At 38.0% G+C, this 20,778-nt stretch overlaps 1 protein-coding gene across 1 annotated transcript in view; it reads left to right on the top strand.

The window, feature by feature from the left end:
• LOC106053679 (thyrotropin-releasing hormone receptor-like) overlaps positions 1-11,707 on the top strand; it is a 68,456-nt gene extending 56,749 nt beyond the window's left edge. Inside the window, exon 2 of the mRNA XM_056028069.1 lies at positions 9,920-11,707. Within this exon, the coding sequence (XP_055884044.1) occupies positions 10,221-11,306 (1,086 nt within the window). The 5' untranslated portion in view covers positions 9,920-10,220 and the 3' untranslated portion in view covers positions 11,307-11,707. The remainder of the gene's footprint in view (positions 1-9,919) is intronic.
• The last annotated feature ends 9,071 nt before the right edge of the window (positions 11,708-20,778 follow it).

Genomic DNA, 20,778 nt, shown 5'->3' with positions numbered 1-20,778 from the left:
AATGGGTATCAGTCACTCAATGCCATTATATTCCTTATGTTTACATTATATTTAATTTTCTACACAACAACCCCGCTACAACTACATTGTGCCAAACCCAGGTATGCTATGTGCAAGCAACAGAAACACCATGCTGGCTTGGCTTTCATCTCGAGTTTGAGTCCTGGAAAAGACAGGGATCTCGAGCATCGGGATTTTCAGGACAACGAGTTCACCCAACACTTGTTTCTAAAATTAGTTGGTGTGATGAAGTGTGTGTGTGTGTGTCTTTTGGTCTTAGTTAGATGAGACGACTCCAGAACGTGAGACTGAAAAGTTGTGTTCTTGTAGTGAGTCAGATTTAGTTATGAAATAATATTACTAAAGTCTACTACAGTTATTTCATTGATCACAAATTGATTTTGTTTATATTATAAATAAAGTTTTTTGAGTTATTTGAAGTTTTATTAGTTAAGAGATATTACGCTTACAACGGTCTAGTTATGTACCAGAAGTTCGATGCTACAATCAACGATCGGTAACAATAGTTGGGAAATGTAAAGACGGTTGATCGTGGCTCTGACTACTTAACACCCTGTTAAACGTCGTTTTTAGAAACAAATGATCTTTACAGTATTTGCTCTAAAGATCACAAGGCCTGAAAGCGAACGTATAGTTACTATTTCTGACGATAACATTCAATTATTATTTAATCATTCATCCTTCTAATTGGCATTTGCATTTAAATCTGAGCTTTTTATAGATTTTATTTGTGGATGTAGCTGTTTTATTCCTGTACACTTAGCTAAACATAGAGATATGATCAATCACAATAAAAAACTAACTTTAATTTCATTTCTTTTTCTTCATTGCCAACATGTGTTCGAATTGATCTGAAATGATGTAGAATTCTATGCTAACTTGAACATTCCTAGTATTGAATACATTCGTGCATGTATGGATTAAAACGATAATAACAATGTTTCTTGCAGAATAATCTTATCTTTCCTTGCTTGACTTTTATCGAAAATAATATAGCAGTAGATATCCCATGAAGATGTCCAACTATATCTCCTTTAAAAGCTATACCTGCTGGTGGTGTTAAATGCAGAACGAATAAATTCCGTGTATATTCTGGTATACAGTTTTATTAGGAGTGTAGAGCAGCAGTGAGGGTGAAGCGGTTTTGGAAGATTGCCCCCTCCCACACTTTATTGACATGCCCCCTTTTTTAAAGATGAATAGTACGGTGTAGACGCCAGAAGAATGTATTTGTTTAACTCAGAATGAATGAAAACTTTGGCGCAGGGGGCCGGATCCCGCTAGTGGAGCGTCCATCGTTCAGCCGGATCCCGCTAGGGGAGCATGCATCGTTCATCCGGACCCCTAGCCATTACAGGAAAGAGACAACATGATTTTTGAAGGATTGACAGACACTGCTCTAAATCAGAGGCGTAGCTTGCAATGTGCGGGTGGTGCGGGCCGCACCGGGCATCAAGCTTTCCATAAAAGTCTACACAATGTACAAACATGAACAAACACAAACTGCTCTATTTGAAATGTAAACTAAAAAAGTATTTATTTTGTTACTATGATAATCCTCTATGTTCTTTCTCAAATTAAATAGAAGCTGTTGGCCAGCTTGAATGAAATTTACTCGATTTGTTTAAATTTTTCAAGGCGACGCACTTTTACACGCTCACTTTCTTCTAAGTCACACGGTTCATGTTGTTCATTGCTCATCATACTTGTTTTATTTCTATCTTGTTGATGTCTAAGAGCTGAGCCGAAGGCTCTTCGAGCTCTAAGTTTGAAAAAAAACCTGTTTGGTCGTCCAGCCGAACAGTAAAAAAAAAACAAACCTGTGTGAACACACAGTTCTGTTTGGGAGAGACCCTAGACAATGCCTATGTAAGGCATTGCTGTTTACCGATGCGTTCGACCCCCGACACGTGGACTAGAGACACGGCCTAGATTTTATAAATGGACCATTAGACAACTCTCTAGATAATTGTTGTAGATTATCTTCATTTCACATTGATTTTTTTTTTTTTTTGCTTCTTTTATTTTGAAAAGAATTCAAGAAATTTCTATCTTTTCTTTTAAAAACAACCAAAATGATTATAAATATCCTGCCTAATTATTGTAACGAAAATGGTTGTAAAAGTATTCGAACACAGTATTCAGAAATACCCGTGTACTGGGGCAGTCAGTATTCAGATATATCCATGTACTGGGGCAGACAGTATGTAGAAATATCAGTGTACTGAAGCAGTCAGTATTTAGAAAGACACGTTTACTGGTGTAAACATTTACTTGGGTATTTAAAGTTGTTCCCAACTTGTAGGTCAAATTTCAGTATGTAATTCTAGTTCATCGCAAAGAACATTTCCCAGTAATACATTTCCTTATCCTTCTTTTAATGTCTGTAACGTTTACTGGAAGAGTCCTCCACTAACGTAGGTTAAACGTTTTCTCGGTACTTACAAAAAAAGGGGAACCTTTTTTGGAACCACAAAGCCGTTAATCGATACCATTAAGTGGACTCTTGAAGTTTCTATCACAAAGAGTCCAGACAGTGCCCTACACTCACACAGACAAGTTGGTCATTGATTAATGACAATGTGAATGGCCTTATGTCTAATGACCGTACGTTAGCCCAGACCATAACGCTGGAAATACTGTTTTTTTTTTAATAACGAAGACCAATCAGAATTCAATTATTGCCTTGTTGGAAACCAAATTTGAAAAACATTCTATTTCATCGTCTTGTGGGACAGCAATCAAAGCCTGGGGTGTTCTAAGTGTCTGAATGTATTTGACAGCAATCAAAGCCTGGGGTGTTCTAAGTGTCTGAATGTATTTGACAGCAATCAAAGCCTGGGGTATTCTGAGTGTCTGAATGTTTTTGACAGTAATCAAAGCCTGGGGTGTTCTAGGTGTCTGAATGTTTTTGACAGAAATCAAAGCCTGGGGTGTTCTAGGTGTCTGAATGTTTTTGACAGAAATCAAAGCCTGGGGTGTTCTAGGTGTCTGAATGTTTTTGACAGAAATCAAAGCCTGGGGTGTTCTAAGTGTCTGAATGTATTTGACAGCAATCAAAGCCTGGGGTGTTCTAAGTGTCTGAATGTATTTGACAGCAATCAAAGCCTGGGGTGTTCTAAGTGTCTGAATGTATTTGACAGCAATCAAAGCCTGGGGTGTTCTAAGTGTCTGAATGTATTTGACAGCAATCAAAGCCTGGGGTGTTCTAGGTGTCTGAATGTATTTGACAGCAATCAAAGCCTGGGGTGTTCTAAGTGTCTGAATGTATTTGACAGCAATCAAAGCCTGGGGTGTTCTAAGTGTCTGAATGTATTTGACAGCAATCAAAGCCTGGGGTGTTCTAAGTGTCTGAATGTATTTGACAGCAATCAAAGCCTGGGGTGTTCTAAGTGTCTGAATGTTTTTGACAGCAATCAAAGCCTGGGGTGTTCTTAGTGTCTGAATGTATTTGACAGAAATCAAAGCCTATGGTGTTCTTAGTGTCTGAATGTATTTGACAGCAATCAAAGCCTGGGGTGTTCTAAGTGTCTGAATGTATTTGACAGCAATCAAAGCCTGGGGTATTGTTAGTGTCTGAATGTTTTTGACAGCAATCAAAGCCTGGGGTGTTCTAAGTGTCTGAATGTTTTTGACAGCAATCAAAGCCTGGGGTGTTCTAAGTGTCTGAATGTATTTGACAGCAATCAAAGCCTGGGGTGTTCTAAGTGTCTGAATGTATTTGACAGCAATCAAAGCCTGGGGTGTTCTAGGTGTCTGAATGTATTTGACAGCAATCAAAGCCTGGGGTGTTCTAAGTGTCTGAATGTATTTGACAGCAATCAAAGCCTGGGGTGTTCTAAGTGTCTGAATGTATTTGACAGCAATCAAAGCCTGGGGTGTTCTGAGTGTCTGAATGTATTTCTAAAGGTGCAATCCAAAAAGTAGACGGACAGACGAAGAATGAGAGGTTGAAAATGAAGAAAGAAAATTGAGGCGTAGTGAGCTCATTAATGCGCAATCTTTGTGCTTATTCTCTCTCTCTCTCTCTCATTCTCCCTCCCTCTCTCTCTCTCATTCTCCCTCCCTCTCTCTCTCTCTCATTCTCCCTCCCTCTCTTTCTCTCTCCGCCCGTTGATTTGGTCCCAGGCTATATATTGTTTATTTTATAGTTATAATTTATAGTTTATTTATTGTCAGTTATTTTAAAATATTTTATAGGCTCTAGGATAATTTGGGGGGTTGGTCCTTTTTTTTACTTTATACATCCTGCTCTGCATCCTTTTAAAAACTTTATTAATTGTTCCATCCAATTGACACAGCCCGCTTGTTGTTACCTATCGTTGACTTGTAGCACCAAACTGCTGGTAGACAACTAAACCCTTGTAGGCGTAATGTATCTTAACTAATAAAACTTCCAATAACTTGAGTAACTTCCTTTCGCAAATAAACTAAATAACACTCTATAATCAAGTTAATGTGAAATCAAATGTACTAGAACTAGACTTTAGTTAGTTAGTGACTTGGCAGAATTTAGTTCATTGGTTAATATGCACAACTGAATGCATGCCTCGTAGGGCGTAATCATCTACTTTTTTTAAGTAACGTCTGTATTATACAAGATAAGATAAGATAACAAAATCTAGCTCACTAAAATAACACAACCTTTCAGTCTTACGTTCTGGAGTCGTCTTTCCTAACTAAGACCAAGTGACGACAATGCCACCTATGCTGCATCATTCACAACCAATCGCTAACCTCTTCCCACCGTCACTATATAAACACACACACTCCATAACACCGCTTTATAACGCTGTCCCTCCGAACCATGTATATTCGATTACCGGTATCAGTTTCCCCCTCCCCACAACCCCATAATCTTCAAATACAAAAACAAAATCTAATAAATACTCCAGACCCCTTTGCTGGCAGTGGCGGGGAGTCTACAATTTCTCCACTAAATCCAGGAAGAACGTATTCTAGGGTACAATAAACGTCTTCCGAAAGATTGAAGGGTCAGAATGTAATAAAGATTAATTATGTACACACACAGACGCACGCACGCACACACACATCACACACACACACACATACATATATATATATATGCGTGGGGTAGAAAAAATTCCCCCCAATCCCCCCCCCCGAAAAAATCCTGGCTACGCCCATGATATTAGATATTCTCAGTTGTATAAGAATATGCATACTTATGAGGTACAATGAAGTGGCAAAGCGATTGTGTAGTTTACCAGAACGTAATAAAACAGGACAAAAGCTGCTAATATCAAGGGATGTTTTTGTGAACTTTTTATCCAGAACTCACAGGAAACTCGTAGGATCAATTCGAAAGTCCCTCCTGGCCCCCACGTCTGGGTTTACCCCAGACGAGTGTCTGTGGTGGAATAAGTCCGCCGATCGGTCCGTTTGCACTTCCCGATGAGGATGATGGCCTGCGACTCCTAGGGGTAAAGTCTTAGAGCCACAACGTGGTAAATATTTTGTTGATATTATATAGGCACATAGACAGGCACAAGCAAAACGCAAAGCTTAATTATTTTGTGGAAGAAAATATTTAATAAAGATTAATTAAGAAGAAATACAATAAGCGAGTAATGGGGGAGGGGGTGTACAGAATGATTTAGGATTTTATGGTAACGTTTAATAGTGTCATCACTGGGATGTTGCTCATAAAAATTCGTGTATGGTTTGCTTATTCGGCTGTCTCTCACTTATCTGTTGTTCCGGGTTATCCTTCGAGGTGGGATAAGTTGATGCTCCGTTGTGCTGGCAGCCAGTTGCTGGTGCCCTGCAAATGTTCAAATCATAAAATAACTAGCACAATTCTATTTGTTTGAACAGAAAAGGAACGTGTTTTTTTAATTGTTATTCCGACTCTCACGTTACACGTTTTTCCCTGGATGAAATGTAAAGGTGGAAGTTAGTCGGAAAGTCATGTAAAAAGTAATCATTTATTTCAAGTGGTATGTACGCTGGACTGTGGTTTGGACTTGTTGATGATCCCGAGTTCATACCCTGCCCGCTCCCATCCCCCGTCGACCTGCTGGAGGTTTTCACTAGGAAGTAAATTATCTTCAACTGTGAAGGAACATCCGAAACATGTCAAACATTTTTCAATTTTAAAGTTGGATAGCTCAGCTGATTAAGCTTCTCAATAATAACGCTAATTTCTGAGCTCGATACACACACATACTTGCCTTTTTTATCGGCCCCCGAAAGGGGAAAAGACGCTATTAGTTTTGTGCGAAATGTCTGTCCGTCTGTCCGTCTGACCGTCTGTCCGTCCGTTTAGATCTCGTAAACTAGAAAAGATATTGAAAATCCGACATCACAATATTTTAGACCAGGGGTGGGTAACCTTTTTCTACCGAGGGCCGCATTAAAAAAGTTTGGGGACTGGCGGGCCGCATATATATTTTTTTTTTACTCCCAATTGAGGAATTACAACAACAGTTAGCAATTTCTTGAACTAATTTTACGAATAATTATTTAAATTTTGTTATTGTCTTTGTACATCCCAACATTACACCACAAATATACAATTGTACTGAATGTGAAGCATTTAACTGTTTACATCCGTGCATAATGTTCTATAACTGTAGAACTAGCTTACTAGTTGTTTTGTTCTTGCGACTGCTATCAAATTACAGTCAGTGAGCATCGACCTGTTCTAACACTTCATAATTTTCAAACAAACGAAATAAAGCGTGTTCACAGATGAATTAGGTTCCGAATAATGTGACAGCTTCGCAGCAAAGTTTTCTTAAGTATAGAAATACAGCTTTTGGCAGTCATGAAACTTCTGTGGAAGAACTCACTGGAATTACTCTTTCAGGTCATAATTTGCTTGGAGGTATGTCACCTGGAGCTAAATCAGCTTCTGCATTAAATGGTGAGCTGATTGTATTGAAAACTAGTTCCAAGATGTTGACGTCTTAAAATTTGCTTTCAAATTCCACAATCAAGGAATCCAAATAAGTCTTGTAATTTCATCCACTTCACTAGAAATAGTTTCACCATTCAGCTAAAGAAAAATGATAAGACCCGATTTCACTCGCTGCTTCAAGAAGTTCAATAACTTTGCTTGAAAAGATTTAAGATGTAGATACATTTTATTTGCAAACAAAACAAGGCAATGTATCCAATAATAAACATGAAGTCTGTCTTCAACTCTTCATTAGAAATATTAGTAACAAAGTCAAGGTCAATGTCCTTCAATGAACCTAACTATTTCTTCCTTGAGATTCCATATTCTTCTAGGCCAGGGGATACTACTGTGTAACCGAACATCGGAATGTTTTGTTTCAAATCTTCAAGTACTTCTCGGAACTGCCAGTCATGGCCGGCAGATAATTGGAGGCCCTTGGCAAAGTGAATTTGGTGGCCTCAAATAAAATAAAATAAAAAAGCGACAACAGTAAAATTATTCAATTGATTAAAAACCTATTGTACTTCAACAATAACATTGAGGACAAGTTACGCTATTTCTTCTCTAAAATAAGAAGGAAGAAATCAATGCAAGATCCTCACCAATTGGTGACCCTAAGCACTATGTCTAGGCCTAAGGCTGGCCCTGTGCAAATAATAAGATCATTGAGAAATCAATTCCAACAATATATTTGATATTCAATGCCTTATTTTATTAAAAAGCCTGTTTTTTTTTTAGTCAAAGCTCGAGCTTCATTAGTTGTTACACTTACCATCTTGTACAAGCCGACCCAACACTTTCAACACAGTTTCTGATAGAATTTAATAAATACTGGCTTGTGTTTGTCTTTGACTGAATGTTCCGAAATATTGCCATTAAGAATAATCTTCGTTTACTTTAAACTTTTTAGAATGACGTTTAAAGACAATGTTTCTTTAGCCTCTTCATAATAAGTGATGAGAATTAGAAGTTTCAACTAATTCTAGATCTATAGATATTTACAATTATTTATATAAATACATTTTCATTTTTATTTGTGTAATGTGTGGAAACACTTGATTTCTTTAAGCGTCGGCGGGCCGCATAAAACACTTCGGCGGGCCGCATGTGGCCCGCGGTCCGTAATTTGCCCACCCCTGTTTTAGACCATTCAAAGTTCTGATGCAACGGCTACTTTTTTTTTTCTGAAAGCGAAAAAACTAATTTTTAAAATCAGTTATGCAAGCAGTTTTTTAAAGAGAGCTAATTAGTATGCATTATAAGTTAGACCTAATTTCAATTAAATAGTAATCTTATAAACTCCATTTTTCTGAACATTTTTATTATTGCGGAAAGTTTTTATATTTTTTTTTGAGGATTCGAATAAGAGATTGAGCCTTTTCAAAACAATTAGATCAATTATAAGACATCAGTTAGGCCAGGGGAGGCGTGGTGGCTGAGCGGTAAAGCGCTTGGCTTCCGAACCGGGGTCCCGGGTTCGAATCCTGGTGAAGACTGGGATTTTCAACTTTGGAATCTTTGGGCGCCTCTGAGTCCACTCAGCTCTAATGGGTACCTGACATTAGTTGGGGAAAAGTATGGGCGGTTGGTCGTTGTGCTGGCTACATGACACCCTCGCTAACCGTAGGCCACAAGACAAAAACAGATGAACTTTACATCATCTGCCCTATAGACCACAAGGTCTAAAAGGGGAACTAGTTAGGCCAGTTTCACATCTAACTTTACATTCACTTACACCTATGCTTTGATCTGCGGGACCGTTGGGGCACTACACAAGATCTGTTAACATTCTTTCGCCATTCTTATCTCTCATTTGTCTTTGATATAATTTTATTTGGATGTTCTTTCTGAAAATATTGAAGCCTGCCTGGGTGGACCTCTTTGAAGGCCGATTTTGAGTTTGTGTTTCCACACAAACTGTCTTTTGTAACCTTGTTTTCTTTACTTTAAGATGACAAACATAATACAGGTGCCCAGTTTGTGAAAGAATTTGAACTTAAATATATTACTTTTTTTTTAAATACCAAATGATAGTTTTTGCCTATTAAAAGTAAGTCTCTAACGTATTTGGGTTTTGTCAAGATTTAGTTAATGTCTTCTATCGAAGTGAAGCTAATTAGAAAGATGAGAACTCAGTGTACTTTAGATCCTGTCTATTAAAACTCTAGGGTTACTTTAAGAGATAAAGAGGCCAAAAAAAAATTAATGAAGTCTGAAATATCGTAATTTAATACACCCCATCTTATGAACCCTTTTTTAAACAAAGATTATACCAACTCACTCTATCTGTCTGTCGGTATGGTAATATGTTTGTACACTGATTTCTCCCACACCCAATCTAGGATCAAGCTGAAATTTAGCACAGTTATTTCTTTTACCTAACAACACAAGAATCCATCCATTAAAAAAATTAAACAATTATTTAATATACCAATTGTAATTTTATTTTATCTTGTTTGGTATATTGAACAAGGGAAAGAAATTGTAATTGACTGAGGCGACGGTTTAACCTGAACTAGTCCTCTTTATAGGTCATAGTCTGAGTCTTAGTGAACACAAACCTGAAAAATAGGACGAGACTATAGAAACACTAGATAAGTATACTATCTTACATGTTCATAAGCTCTCCACTGGTAGAGTGGTTACCATACTGTCCTGAAAAGCCTTATAGGTTAGAGCCATGAGTTTCCCCTTAATTTTTTATCGTTAGTCTAAATCTCTGTTACAAATTTAATGACATGACTGATCCAAACTAGTACGCTTAATAAAAGCTTGGTTTTATGTGTTTTATTTTTTTAAAGTATTTCTTACATATTTTTTAGTTTGACTATAAAGTTCTTAGTTTATGGTTTCAATTTACGTATAAGTTGTTACTGTTGTCTTTTTATGTTATGTCATCAAATTAGTTTTTTTTATTTTGTTTACGTTTTTAATCTATTAAATATAAAACTTTTATTTTCATTTTTTTTTTAGGTCAAGCACTATTCTTCATGACTGAAATTTGATAGAAAAGACTGAACTCTTAAGCTTTCGATATTTTCGTTAAAAAAAAGATTTAGAAATGTATCTATCAAGGAAAAGAAAACATCTAAATATAAAATGTGTTGTTGTTTAATCAGGGATTCCTAGAGTACCTTTGATGAAATGTTTTGAAAAAGGCTCACGTTTTAGGTTTCTTAATGGATTTATTATATCACCATTTAAAATATATACAATTTACCATCAGCATTTTTATTGCCTATATACAATATTAGAGAGTAAATGCTAAAACATCATGGATAGAATCGAAGAATTTGTAATAAGTCCACTCTCAAATGAAAGCCAGGCCTCGTTCAACATTACTCTTGATGTCACCGACAACTCGACACATGGAGAGCTGACAACACCCACCATACCCATGGTGGTCAAAGCAATGGACCACTACGGGGTGCCGGTCATATGCGTTCTGGGGATCATAGGGGACGTGACGTCACTCTTGGTTTTCGTCTGCACTTCCTACCGCTACCAGCCTTGCAGTCAATACCTGGCCGCCCTGGCCCTGGTGGACACTCTGTTCCTCGTATCGACCCTTCTTCTGAGCTTCATGGCGCTGTTCCCCGTTATAAGCACGCTACCTTACTACTGCTCCATGGTCGTGTACATGTCCTACATTGGCAGCTTCCTCTCCGCCTGGTACGTGGTCCTGATGATGACGGAGCGGAGCATTGTCGTGTGCTTCCCCTTCAAGGCGTCCTTTTTGTGTAACAGGAAAAAGTCTTTTATCGTCATCTCCATGACCACTCTGTTCGCCCTAATCCTCTACTCTCACAGCTTCTTCACCACCATCACTGCGCACCCCAGGTGTGAGGTGAACTATTCATACTACGAGTTTCTCAGCTACTTCACGTACGTCGACACGTTCCTGGTGTTCGTGGTGCCTTTCTTCAGCGTAGTCGGCCTCAACCTTAAGATCATTCTGACGATTCGCAAGTTCCGCAGGCACCACGGCCACTTCAACCACAGCGTCAGGATGCTGCGGCGTAACAACAGCGCTGAGAACACGCTGACTTTGGCGCAGGTGAGGAGCACCAAACTGCTGGTCTGGGTCTCCAGTGTTTTCATCCTCTTGTACATGCCCAGTTACGTGGCCAGGCTCTGTGGCATACTGCTGGCCAAAATCTACGGAGAAAACTACACCAATACCACAAACAGCCACTTTTATGTGGCCCAGAGCGTGTGCCAATTGCTCTACTATTTAAAATTCTGTATTGATTTCGTCGTTTACATCATAACCAGCAATAACTTTAGAAGAAATTTCACCAAATGTCTCACCAGCACAGAAGCAACAGAAAAAGGCTTCAGATACCGTTACAGAAGTTAACTACTTTTCTACCAAGTGCTTTGTTTAAAGGGCTGCCTGTTCACCAATTTTACCTTTCTCCGCATTATTTGGAAAACTATTGTGTCCAAAAAAAATGGTAAAAGCAAATCATTTACTTCAATAAAAAAAAAACTAACATTTTACGAAGAAAAGAAAATCATTAACGATACGAGATATTAATATTTATTTTGTTGAGATGGAACTTCTGACCAGAAAACTTTGCTGTTATTTTAACCATAAGTGTCTTTGTCTTGTTATATTTAAAACATTTTCTGAAAAGCTCTGTAATATATTTTTCTTTGTTTCCTCATCCTACTTTACAAAACTTCCAGTGTTCCTATCTCGATGGTATGAATACATTGTTTTGGAAGAATCCTATTTTGTAAATGGTTTAATGAAGAATTAAACTGTAACGATATAATATTAACTTACTGGTTTTGAGAGTTTTTGTTTATGGAAATTTTGTTGTTTTTTTGTTTGTTTGTGTATGTGTGGTTTTCTTATGCCTATCATTCTGTAATGAGACCTGCCATTAAAACAGGAAACAAAGGTCTGCTAGTCATATGTCAATCCAACCCCTGAAACATGTAAGACGTCTCTTCACAGACCTACAAGTCTTGAAACGTAGCAAGTAAACAGAGCGAATTGAATAATGTGTCTTTCTTTTTACATTTTATGATATTCTTTCAGAATTTAAGACATCCTAGCCCAAACACCACGCTGGATTCGAACCAGGGACCATTGAAACGACTGTCCAGAGCGCATGCCATACGAAAACATTTGCCTTCCATAATAACTGATAATTCATGTAGAAAGCTATGTACATCTTGGCCACGTTGAAAAGTGTGACTCACAAGAAATATATAATAAACGACCAAATAAATGAAGCGGAGAAATAGAACGGCTGAGACAGGCTGGTGATTTGGTAAGATAGGATTGAATAGTTTCAGTAATTATGACTTTGTTTTGACATTTTCTAGCGTTTGAATGTGTGCAATAAATAGTGTGGATTTTTTACAAATAACTAACCAAGGTCAAGGACGCTAAATTGACCTTCACTGTTGCCAACTAAATGAAGACAAACTTGCGCTGCAAACGGAACAGCTTCAAGTATTGGAGTGTGTAGTGCTAACAACATCATTCAAACTAGCTCTCGTATTACTTTGAAAAAAAAAAAAGCTATTTTCAACACTTCCTTTTTTCTTTACACCGGATACACCAAAACATTTAAATAATTAGGATCTGTAGTTTGTCCGCCATAAATTAAAATATCTAAAAATGAAACAATTGATCAACAAAGAGCACAAATTAATATTAAAATTCAATAACATAATTAATATATGTATCCTCTGTTTGAGATGCCTCAACTCAAGAAAACATAAAGAACCTAGAATAAATACAAAATAGAGCAGTGAGATTTATAACAAACGAATATTCAAATATGATTAGCATAACACCTTTAGTAAAATCGCTAAATCCCCTTAGACACTTCAGGACAGAAGAATAAAAAGTAAAGTAGCTAGAATACATAAAACACTGAACCATAATTTACAAATAGAAAAACAAAACCAAATGAGCTAGCCAGGAAAACCAGTGACTTGGCAGAATTTAAGTGTTTGGTTAACATGCATGACTGAATGCATGACGCGTAGGACGTAATAATCTTCTTTTTTAAAGTAACGTCTGTATTATATAAGATAAGATTAGATATTGAAATACTCAGAAAGACACAAAGATAAAGGCACACTTCTTATTCCACACGATAGAACAAATTCGTACAAGTGCTCCTTCTTTCCTAGTGCCATTTTAGAATGGAATGGGTTGCCTGAATCAGTCCTGAAAACCAACGCCTTAGCAGAGTGTCATTGATTAATATGCATAACAGATTGATACATGAAATGCATAGAACGAAATTATCTTTTTTTTTTTTTTTGAAATAACGTCTGTAATAAATCTATATAAGATAAGATAAGATAATCATAAGATCACAAGGTCTTAAAGGCGAACTTTCCTTTTTTTTTCTTATACGGTGCGATTATTTAGTTTCAGTTTTCATCACAACTCTGTTTTCTAATATAATCTCCTTTTATACAAAGAGTTAATTTACTTCTTTTCGAGTTACTAAGGCTGTGGATATGTAGACATAACTGGCGACCGGAGCATGGTACTTATTGGCGCCATCCCCTACGTTCAAAATAGATTTGGGAAAAATGCATAATTTGTAATTTGTATAGAATTGCTGTTACAATTTATTAAGAGTAGCACGATCCAATCGATGTGTAACCATACAGCTTTCAACATCAAGATTAATGGCCTAAAACCTATTATCTTTCCTAAAAAAAACGCAGACCTAAAACAGTGTTTCTCAAATATTTTTTTCTTGGCGCCCAAAACCCTTAATTTTGTTCGAGCTTTCTCCTTAGTGATTAAAGGAATCTGGGGAGCGCTGTAAGTTTTCCCAGTGTGGCCAGGGAGCTACTAATTTTTTTCTAATATATCAACTGTCAAAATCAAGATGATAGTTAGAGCCATTTTCGACATCCTTGTCCAGGTTTTTTCCAGAAGGTTCAATGAAGATATGAGTTGAAAAGAGGTATTGACAAAAATTCTAGATCTACATTTTCACAAATTCAGTTTCAAAAAATGAAATATTTTGAGAAACTTTCTATCTTGGAAATCTTTTGGCGCCCCATCGACCGTGTCCTGATGCACTCACTTGCACCCTAGCTCACCCTCACTCTGCCTCTGTACTAAAGTAGATCATGATCCACACGTGGGAGTGTTGAGAAAGCAAGACAGAAATAGAACGCCATCTAACGAATCAATACATGTGAAAATTGTTTCGGTATTTAGACTTTTCATTGTCAAATCACCGAGAGAAAAGAAATGCTAATAACAGAAAAGACTTTAAGTTACATATTAACACTTTGACAAATGATGTCGGTGTTCGTTCTATTCTTGGTAATGACGTACTTTTCTTCTTTGTTTACTACTTGAATCATTGGAAAGTTTAAGAGCATTTTAGTAACAGTCCTTTTATTTTTACATCATTATTGTTTTTGTTTTTGTTTTTGTTTTCCGTCTGTCTGTAGACCTCATTCAAAGAGATGCTGTCCCAGTTTGGGAGAGTTTCAAGTTTACAATATGTTGAATGTGTTTAAAACTCAGTGGCCAGTCAGTTTTATAATCACATAGTTGTATAATATTTTGAACTTTTGTCTCAATAATGAATATATTTTAAAAGAAATCCAATAAATCATTAACCATTTTTAACAAAAAAACGACATTTTTTTAAATTCTTATGAAAAATATATTTTTAAAGTCAAAACTTTTTTATAATGTAGTTTTTAGATTATGTTTTTTGTTATCTTTTAAGCAAACCAAATCAATGACATGTCCTTTTAAAGAATAAAAATGAACGATAAAGATGTCATTATGCTCTCTAAGTTAGGCTAATGTCTTAACCCGATATGATGTGCATAGGTTCAACCTTTTCAAAATAATAAAGTATGATTCCGCCTGGACACTTATGGTAGTTGTTTGATTATTGTTGAATGTGCGCCTGTTTTGAAGAAGAACAAGCAGGTTTCCGAAGAGGCAGATCATGTACAGAGCAGATTTTCGTTCTACAAAATATCATAGAACAAAGTCTTGAGTACCAACAACGGCAAACGATCAGTTTCGTGGACTTCAAAAAAGCGTTTGATAGTGTCCACCGAGAATCACTATGGAAAATAGTTAGAGAATACGGTGTCCCATAAAAATTCGTCCAGATCCTACGACACCTTTACAGTCAGTCTATTTGCTGCATTAAAACAGAAGAGGGAACAACTGAGTTTTTTTTTACAATCGAGACAGGTGTGAGACAGGGATGCATCTTATCTCCCTTCCTTTTCCTCCTAGCCATCGACTACATAATGAGGAGAGCAATGAACCAGACTGCCTTTGGTATTCCATGGCATGAACAACTCCGATTGACGGACTTGGACTTTGCTGATTATGTTGCACTACTCGGGGCTACAAATAAATGCATTCAAGAAATGACGGAGAGCCTAGACAGAGAGGCACCCAAAATTGGCCTCCGCATAAACTTGGATAAGACTAAAATTATGCGAGTGGGATATAAGGCAAAGGGTGTCCCGTCAGACTTGGCAAGTCAAAGCTTGAAGAGCTGGACAAATTCACGTACCTTGGCAGCATCATAACAAATGATGGAGATGCTTACCATGATGTAGCGTGCAGAATAGGAAAGGCAGGGAGCATTTTCCAAAGGCTGCAGCCTATTTGGACTAGCCAAGCCATTGAACTCGAGACAAAAATACACCTTCTCAACACAGTCGTCATTCCAACTGCTACATATGTATGTGAGACATGGAAGTCATCTGTCAAAATTGAGAAAAGACTAAATGTGGCTCAACAGAGATGGCTGAGACGGATTTTGGGTGTCAGTTACACAGATCGGGTCTCAAACAAGGAAATCCTATGCCGAACTGGGAGTCGAACACTTAGTGAGGTTGTGACTGAGCGTCGCATGAGGTTTGCGGGACATGTTCTACGTCAAAATGAATTACGCACACCAAGAGTTGCGATAACATGGAAGCCAAAACGAGGAAAGCGCAAATAGGGACGTCCTCGTATTACTTGGCGACATACCTTCATGGAGGACCTCAGAACAGTGGACACCAGGTGGGAGGAGGCTTCAGACATTGCCAGTGACAGATCTTTACGGAAACAGCTTGCCGCCAATGCGCCGAACGGCGCGGGAGGACCTAAGTCTAAATAAGTCTAAGTGCGCCTATATCTTAATGAACAGGCCAAATGATATGTTAAAAAACTGAGTGAACAATAAAGAAAAAGATAGCTGTTAATTTTCCAAACTTTGATCATTCTTTTTTTTCAAAAATGATACTTCTTTTTTTCCCCCACTCTTTTCACGAGTGTTATAAGGGAGGCCGTTACCTTGGAGAAGGTAGCGTCACAAGTGTGACGAGCTGTAAATATACACCAAATAAACAGCAAATATACAACTATTTCAGAGTAACATGGGACGAGTATCAACTAGTATGAATACTTTAGAATTAGAATTAAATCCTGGTTCGAGTAATTAGCGGTTGATACTCAAAAGCCACCTTAAACCAATTTTTCAGCTTTGAAACAGAACACATTTAAAAAAACAAAAGCCTTGAAGAATGAACATGACTGGTGAACCTTTCAGAGTGTTTTATTTCCTATCATAATTAGCTTGAGAGAAAAAAAAACATAATGATGCTCTTAAATAAGGAACATGCCTTCGTTAAGGGACGATTTATAGTTGACATTGAGTTTCAACATTCGCTGACCTAGTTAAAAACTACCATATTTCACGCATATTAACGTAGGGGTAATATAAATTTTTACAAACGAATGACAACTGTGCGGGGTATACAAAGATGCCATCATCATCTTCAGTATCAGCGTTCTCATTTTCGACCGAAATGAAACTGTCCTCTACCGCTGGCTCTGAATTAGCTATCGTTAGCAGTTAAACCTTCTTGAAACCGTTGCTCACGGCAAGAACCCATTTGCATACTTTAATGTGCGTAGCACGTCTTAAGGTATCGGTCGACTACGGCAATCACGCTTTGCACATGCGGGGTACATAAGGGTTCCGGTTTCACGATTTAGGTTTCACTCATTTTGTAATTTGTTCTGGTATACGTGTGTACGCGAATATTATTAACTCGTAAGAACACATTCTGTTTTGAAGTTCTGGTTATTTCGGTATTTTATTTTCTGTTAGTATTCTCATGCTTGAGGTATCAATATGATTGTGAGTGTACTTTTATCACAGTAATGTATTTTCAATATTTGCTTTTTTTTTACTATGATAAAAAAAAAACAGGTGTGTATTCATGGGCGCTCGCAGGATTTTTTTGCAGAAAGGGTGCTAGTTGGCACCTATGACTAAAAGTCGGAGCTTTAACTTTATTATTATTATTATTATGTTAGAAATGAACGAGTAGTCATTCTCTGGCGCTGCCAGGGTCGAGTTTCGCTAAAGAGAAACAAAATTCATCGTAGTCCCTTTAACAGTTTCCACTGAGGAATTTTCTGGTGATGTGGCAGGTCTGCAGCAGTACCGCCCTCTGACAGGCAACGAGGATGTTCCTAGGAATGTTAAGGGCCTTGAAGGTGTCTGTGAGGTCAGTTGTTATTATCCCCTCGGTTGATATAACAATGGGGTATATTGTTATTTTGGACAATTTCCATAGACGCTTAATCTCCAAGCCTAGGTTCCCATATTTTCTTTGTTTTTCTATCTCAGTTTTTCTTAAATTATGAGACAGTGGTACGGCGATATCGATAATGGTAGCGGTTTTTTTCTTTTTTATCGATGAGCAGCAGATCCGGGCGATTGAAATCTACCGTTTTGTCGGTCAGAATAGGCCTATCCCAGTACAGCAGATGTTCAGTAGACTCGAGAACCTCTTGCGGAGAGTATTTATAATAAGGGGGAGTGTCCTTATCGATCAATTTGTACGTCAAAGCCAAGTGTTGGTGTATTAACTTTGCAACTTGGTTATGGCGACCTAGGTAGGCTGATTCTGATAGGGCTGGACATCCTGCCATAATGTGTTCAATCGACTCGCCCACATTTCCACATTTTCGGCATTTGTCGACAACATTGAGTTTCAGGATATGCTTCTCGTAATTTTTTGTCCTGATTACTCTGTCCTGTATTGCTGTAACAAAGCCTTCTGTTTCAGGGTAGAGATGACCTGCTTTGAGCCATGTTAAGGAAGCAGCCTTGTCGATGTTGTCCCCATGTAATGAAGCCGGAAATTTTCCGTGGAGTGTTTTTTCTTCCCATTGGCGAATCTCATGCCCTACGTCGTCCAAACCGATATTGACATTAGCATTGTGTAGGTTCAGAGGGGTTGCATCGGAGTCGTATTTCCGTAGGAAGGAAACTAATTTGTTGCTGGAGGCGAGCAGTTTTGATCGTATTTTTAAAACTTGCATCTTACACAATTTGAAGATGTTCTGCAATCCACGACCCCCATCCTTCCTGGGCAGGTATAACCTTATGGTGGAGGACTTGGGGTGTAGACATCGAAACTTGGTTAGTAATTTTCTAGTGAGTCTGTCAATGTCATGTAGGTCGGTGTCAGTCCATTTGATCACACCGAACGTGTAAAGGAGCACAGGGACGGCCCAGCTGTTAATTGCAGTGATGAGATTACTGCCAGACAGTTTGGTGTTGAGGATTTTATTAACTCTTTGCCTATATTTGCCAAGAAAGTCCTCTTTTAATTTCTTATGGTTTATCTTGGCATTCTGGTTTATTCCAAGATATTTATAAAGAGAGGCAGAGTTCAATTCCTCGATGCCTTCAAATGCAATGTTGGTGTTCGTTGCCTTGCCCTTTTTAATGCTTATGATACCACACTTATCCAGGCCAAAAGACATACAGATATCGTCACTAAAGCATTTTACCGTTTTGATTAAGGTGTGTAATTTTTGCTCGGTTTCTGCATATAGCTTTAGATCATCCATTATTATTATTATTATTATTATTAAAACCCAATGCGATATTAAGTTCACTGCAAATACCTGTTTCATGAAGAGAAAAAAAAAACCAACATGTGAACAAACTATTGACTGTACACTTTGGTCAGTTTGTCCATGCGGCCCGTTCACCCTAACGTTCGATCAAGTAAAAATACAAACACTGCCAAAATTATCATTCACTTTACAACTGAATTGCTTCTTATCACGATGGACAAGCCGGCGATGAACACTTAGCTGGCAGTTTTGATATTCTTCTTTACGTTACAGCTCTTGAATCGTTTTAGCATGAAGACAACAGGTTGAACTGAGCCTCTTAGTATTGCTGGAAAAGAGAGACATAAATGAAGAAACTAACGAATCCAGATACGGAATGTAAAGTCGTGTTCTGTAATAATCCCAGAATCCAAACAAGTGATTTTTGTTCGGTGTTTTTGTCGCCTGCAAAGTCTCGGCAGCACCAACTCAATACCAAGTTTGTCTGCCAGCAGTCTTGCCTTCCTCAAGATGTGATCCCTGAAAGTGTTCAGCAGCATGGTCAAGTTGGTTTTTGATTATGTCATTAATGTGACTGCTGATGTGCTGTTGAGTGGACACTTATGCTAAAATGGACAGACTGCAAAATCGCGGAAACTGGTTCAAGAACAGAAGAATAATTGAAAACAATTAAAAGACAAATCAGAAACACACGAGAAGCAGTTTGTCTGGCACTCTGGTTTCACTTACAGCCATTATTTTAAGATCCGTCAAACAGTCAAAGATCTCAAAGTTGTGACTTAAAGCGCGAATGAATTCATATTTCTCAGTCCATTGTGTCTCACGCAAAAGAGGTAAATTTAGCACCAACACTCCGCATGGGACAGTATAGAGAAAATAGATAATCTTCTTGATGACACTAGTACCATTACGTGTATCTCAAACTTCATTCAGGTCATTGATAACAAGGTTAAGTCTGTGAGACGCGCAATGGACAAGGTCTGCTTTTGGATATTTTTTTTACGAATCCTTGCCTGAACAGTTTTGAGTGCTACCCATCACGGGCAGCCAAGGTAGCCTTGTCTTTGTAGTTTGTCCATGTGAAAAAGTCAACAAATCCAACGCTCAAACACATCTGTTCAGTGCCTGAGATACCTGCATTTTCATGACTGAAATATCAAGAAGACGAAGTTAATTCGTGCTGCTGCTGCTCGTATAGTTTGGTTTCTTGCTGCTGCCGGTGCTCCGTCGATACAAATTAACGTTTTGACTCAGATGGTATGGGAAGAACTTTCTTATATCTCTTCAATCGTAAGCTGATGGACGTGTTTCACCAGCTATTTTATCGAGCGCTAACACTGACTGCAACTCCGCAAGACGTAAATGCATGTACCAAGATGACTGCCCTCTTTAAGAAACTTTCACATCTATCAAATCGAAAGACAGCTGACAAGGAGTTTTCCAAAAACAAAAAACGTGCTACAGAATATTTAATTGCAAGCCAACTGCAGATTAGCCTTTTCTAGATTACTAGTCGACCGGCGGCGTAGCATACGCCGCTATATTGCAGGGCCGGCCTTAGGCCACTGCAACCTATGCGACCGCAGTGGGCCCCGCACCTTCATAGACCCCACACCTTCATAGGCCTCGCACTTTCATAGGACCCGCATCGTAATAGGACCCGCGTTAATTTGAATAAATTATTCATGTCTTTCCCTTTTTTAAAAAAAAATACATTTAAAAGCGATCACCTAGGTACCCCGTTCTTTCTCCCCCTTTCCAACTGGTCCAGACAAAAGTGATAGGATCAAAGCGTATTGAGAACGCTAGAAGCATTAAATTGCGCTAAACAAACAAAAAATGGTAAAAAAAAATATCTCTAATCGCAAATATTTATTAATGTTGGCAGGGGCGGACTGGGTGTCAAAATCGGCCAAGGCATTTCTAT

Source organism: Biomphalaria glabrata, chromosome 4 (genome assembly GCF_947242115.1).
Source record: "Biomphalaria glabrata chromosome 4, xgBioGlab47.1, whole genome shotgun sequence".
NCBI lineage: Eukaryota > Metazoa > Mollusca > Gastropoda > Planorbidae > Biomphalaria > Biomphalaria glabrata.
This window is presented reverse-complemented; position numbering and strand designations above follow the sequence as displayed.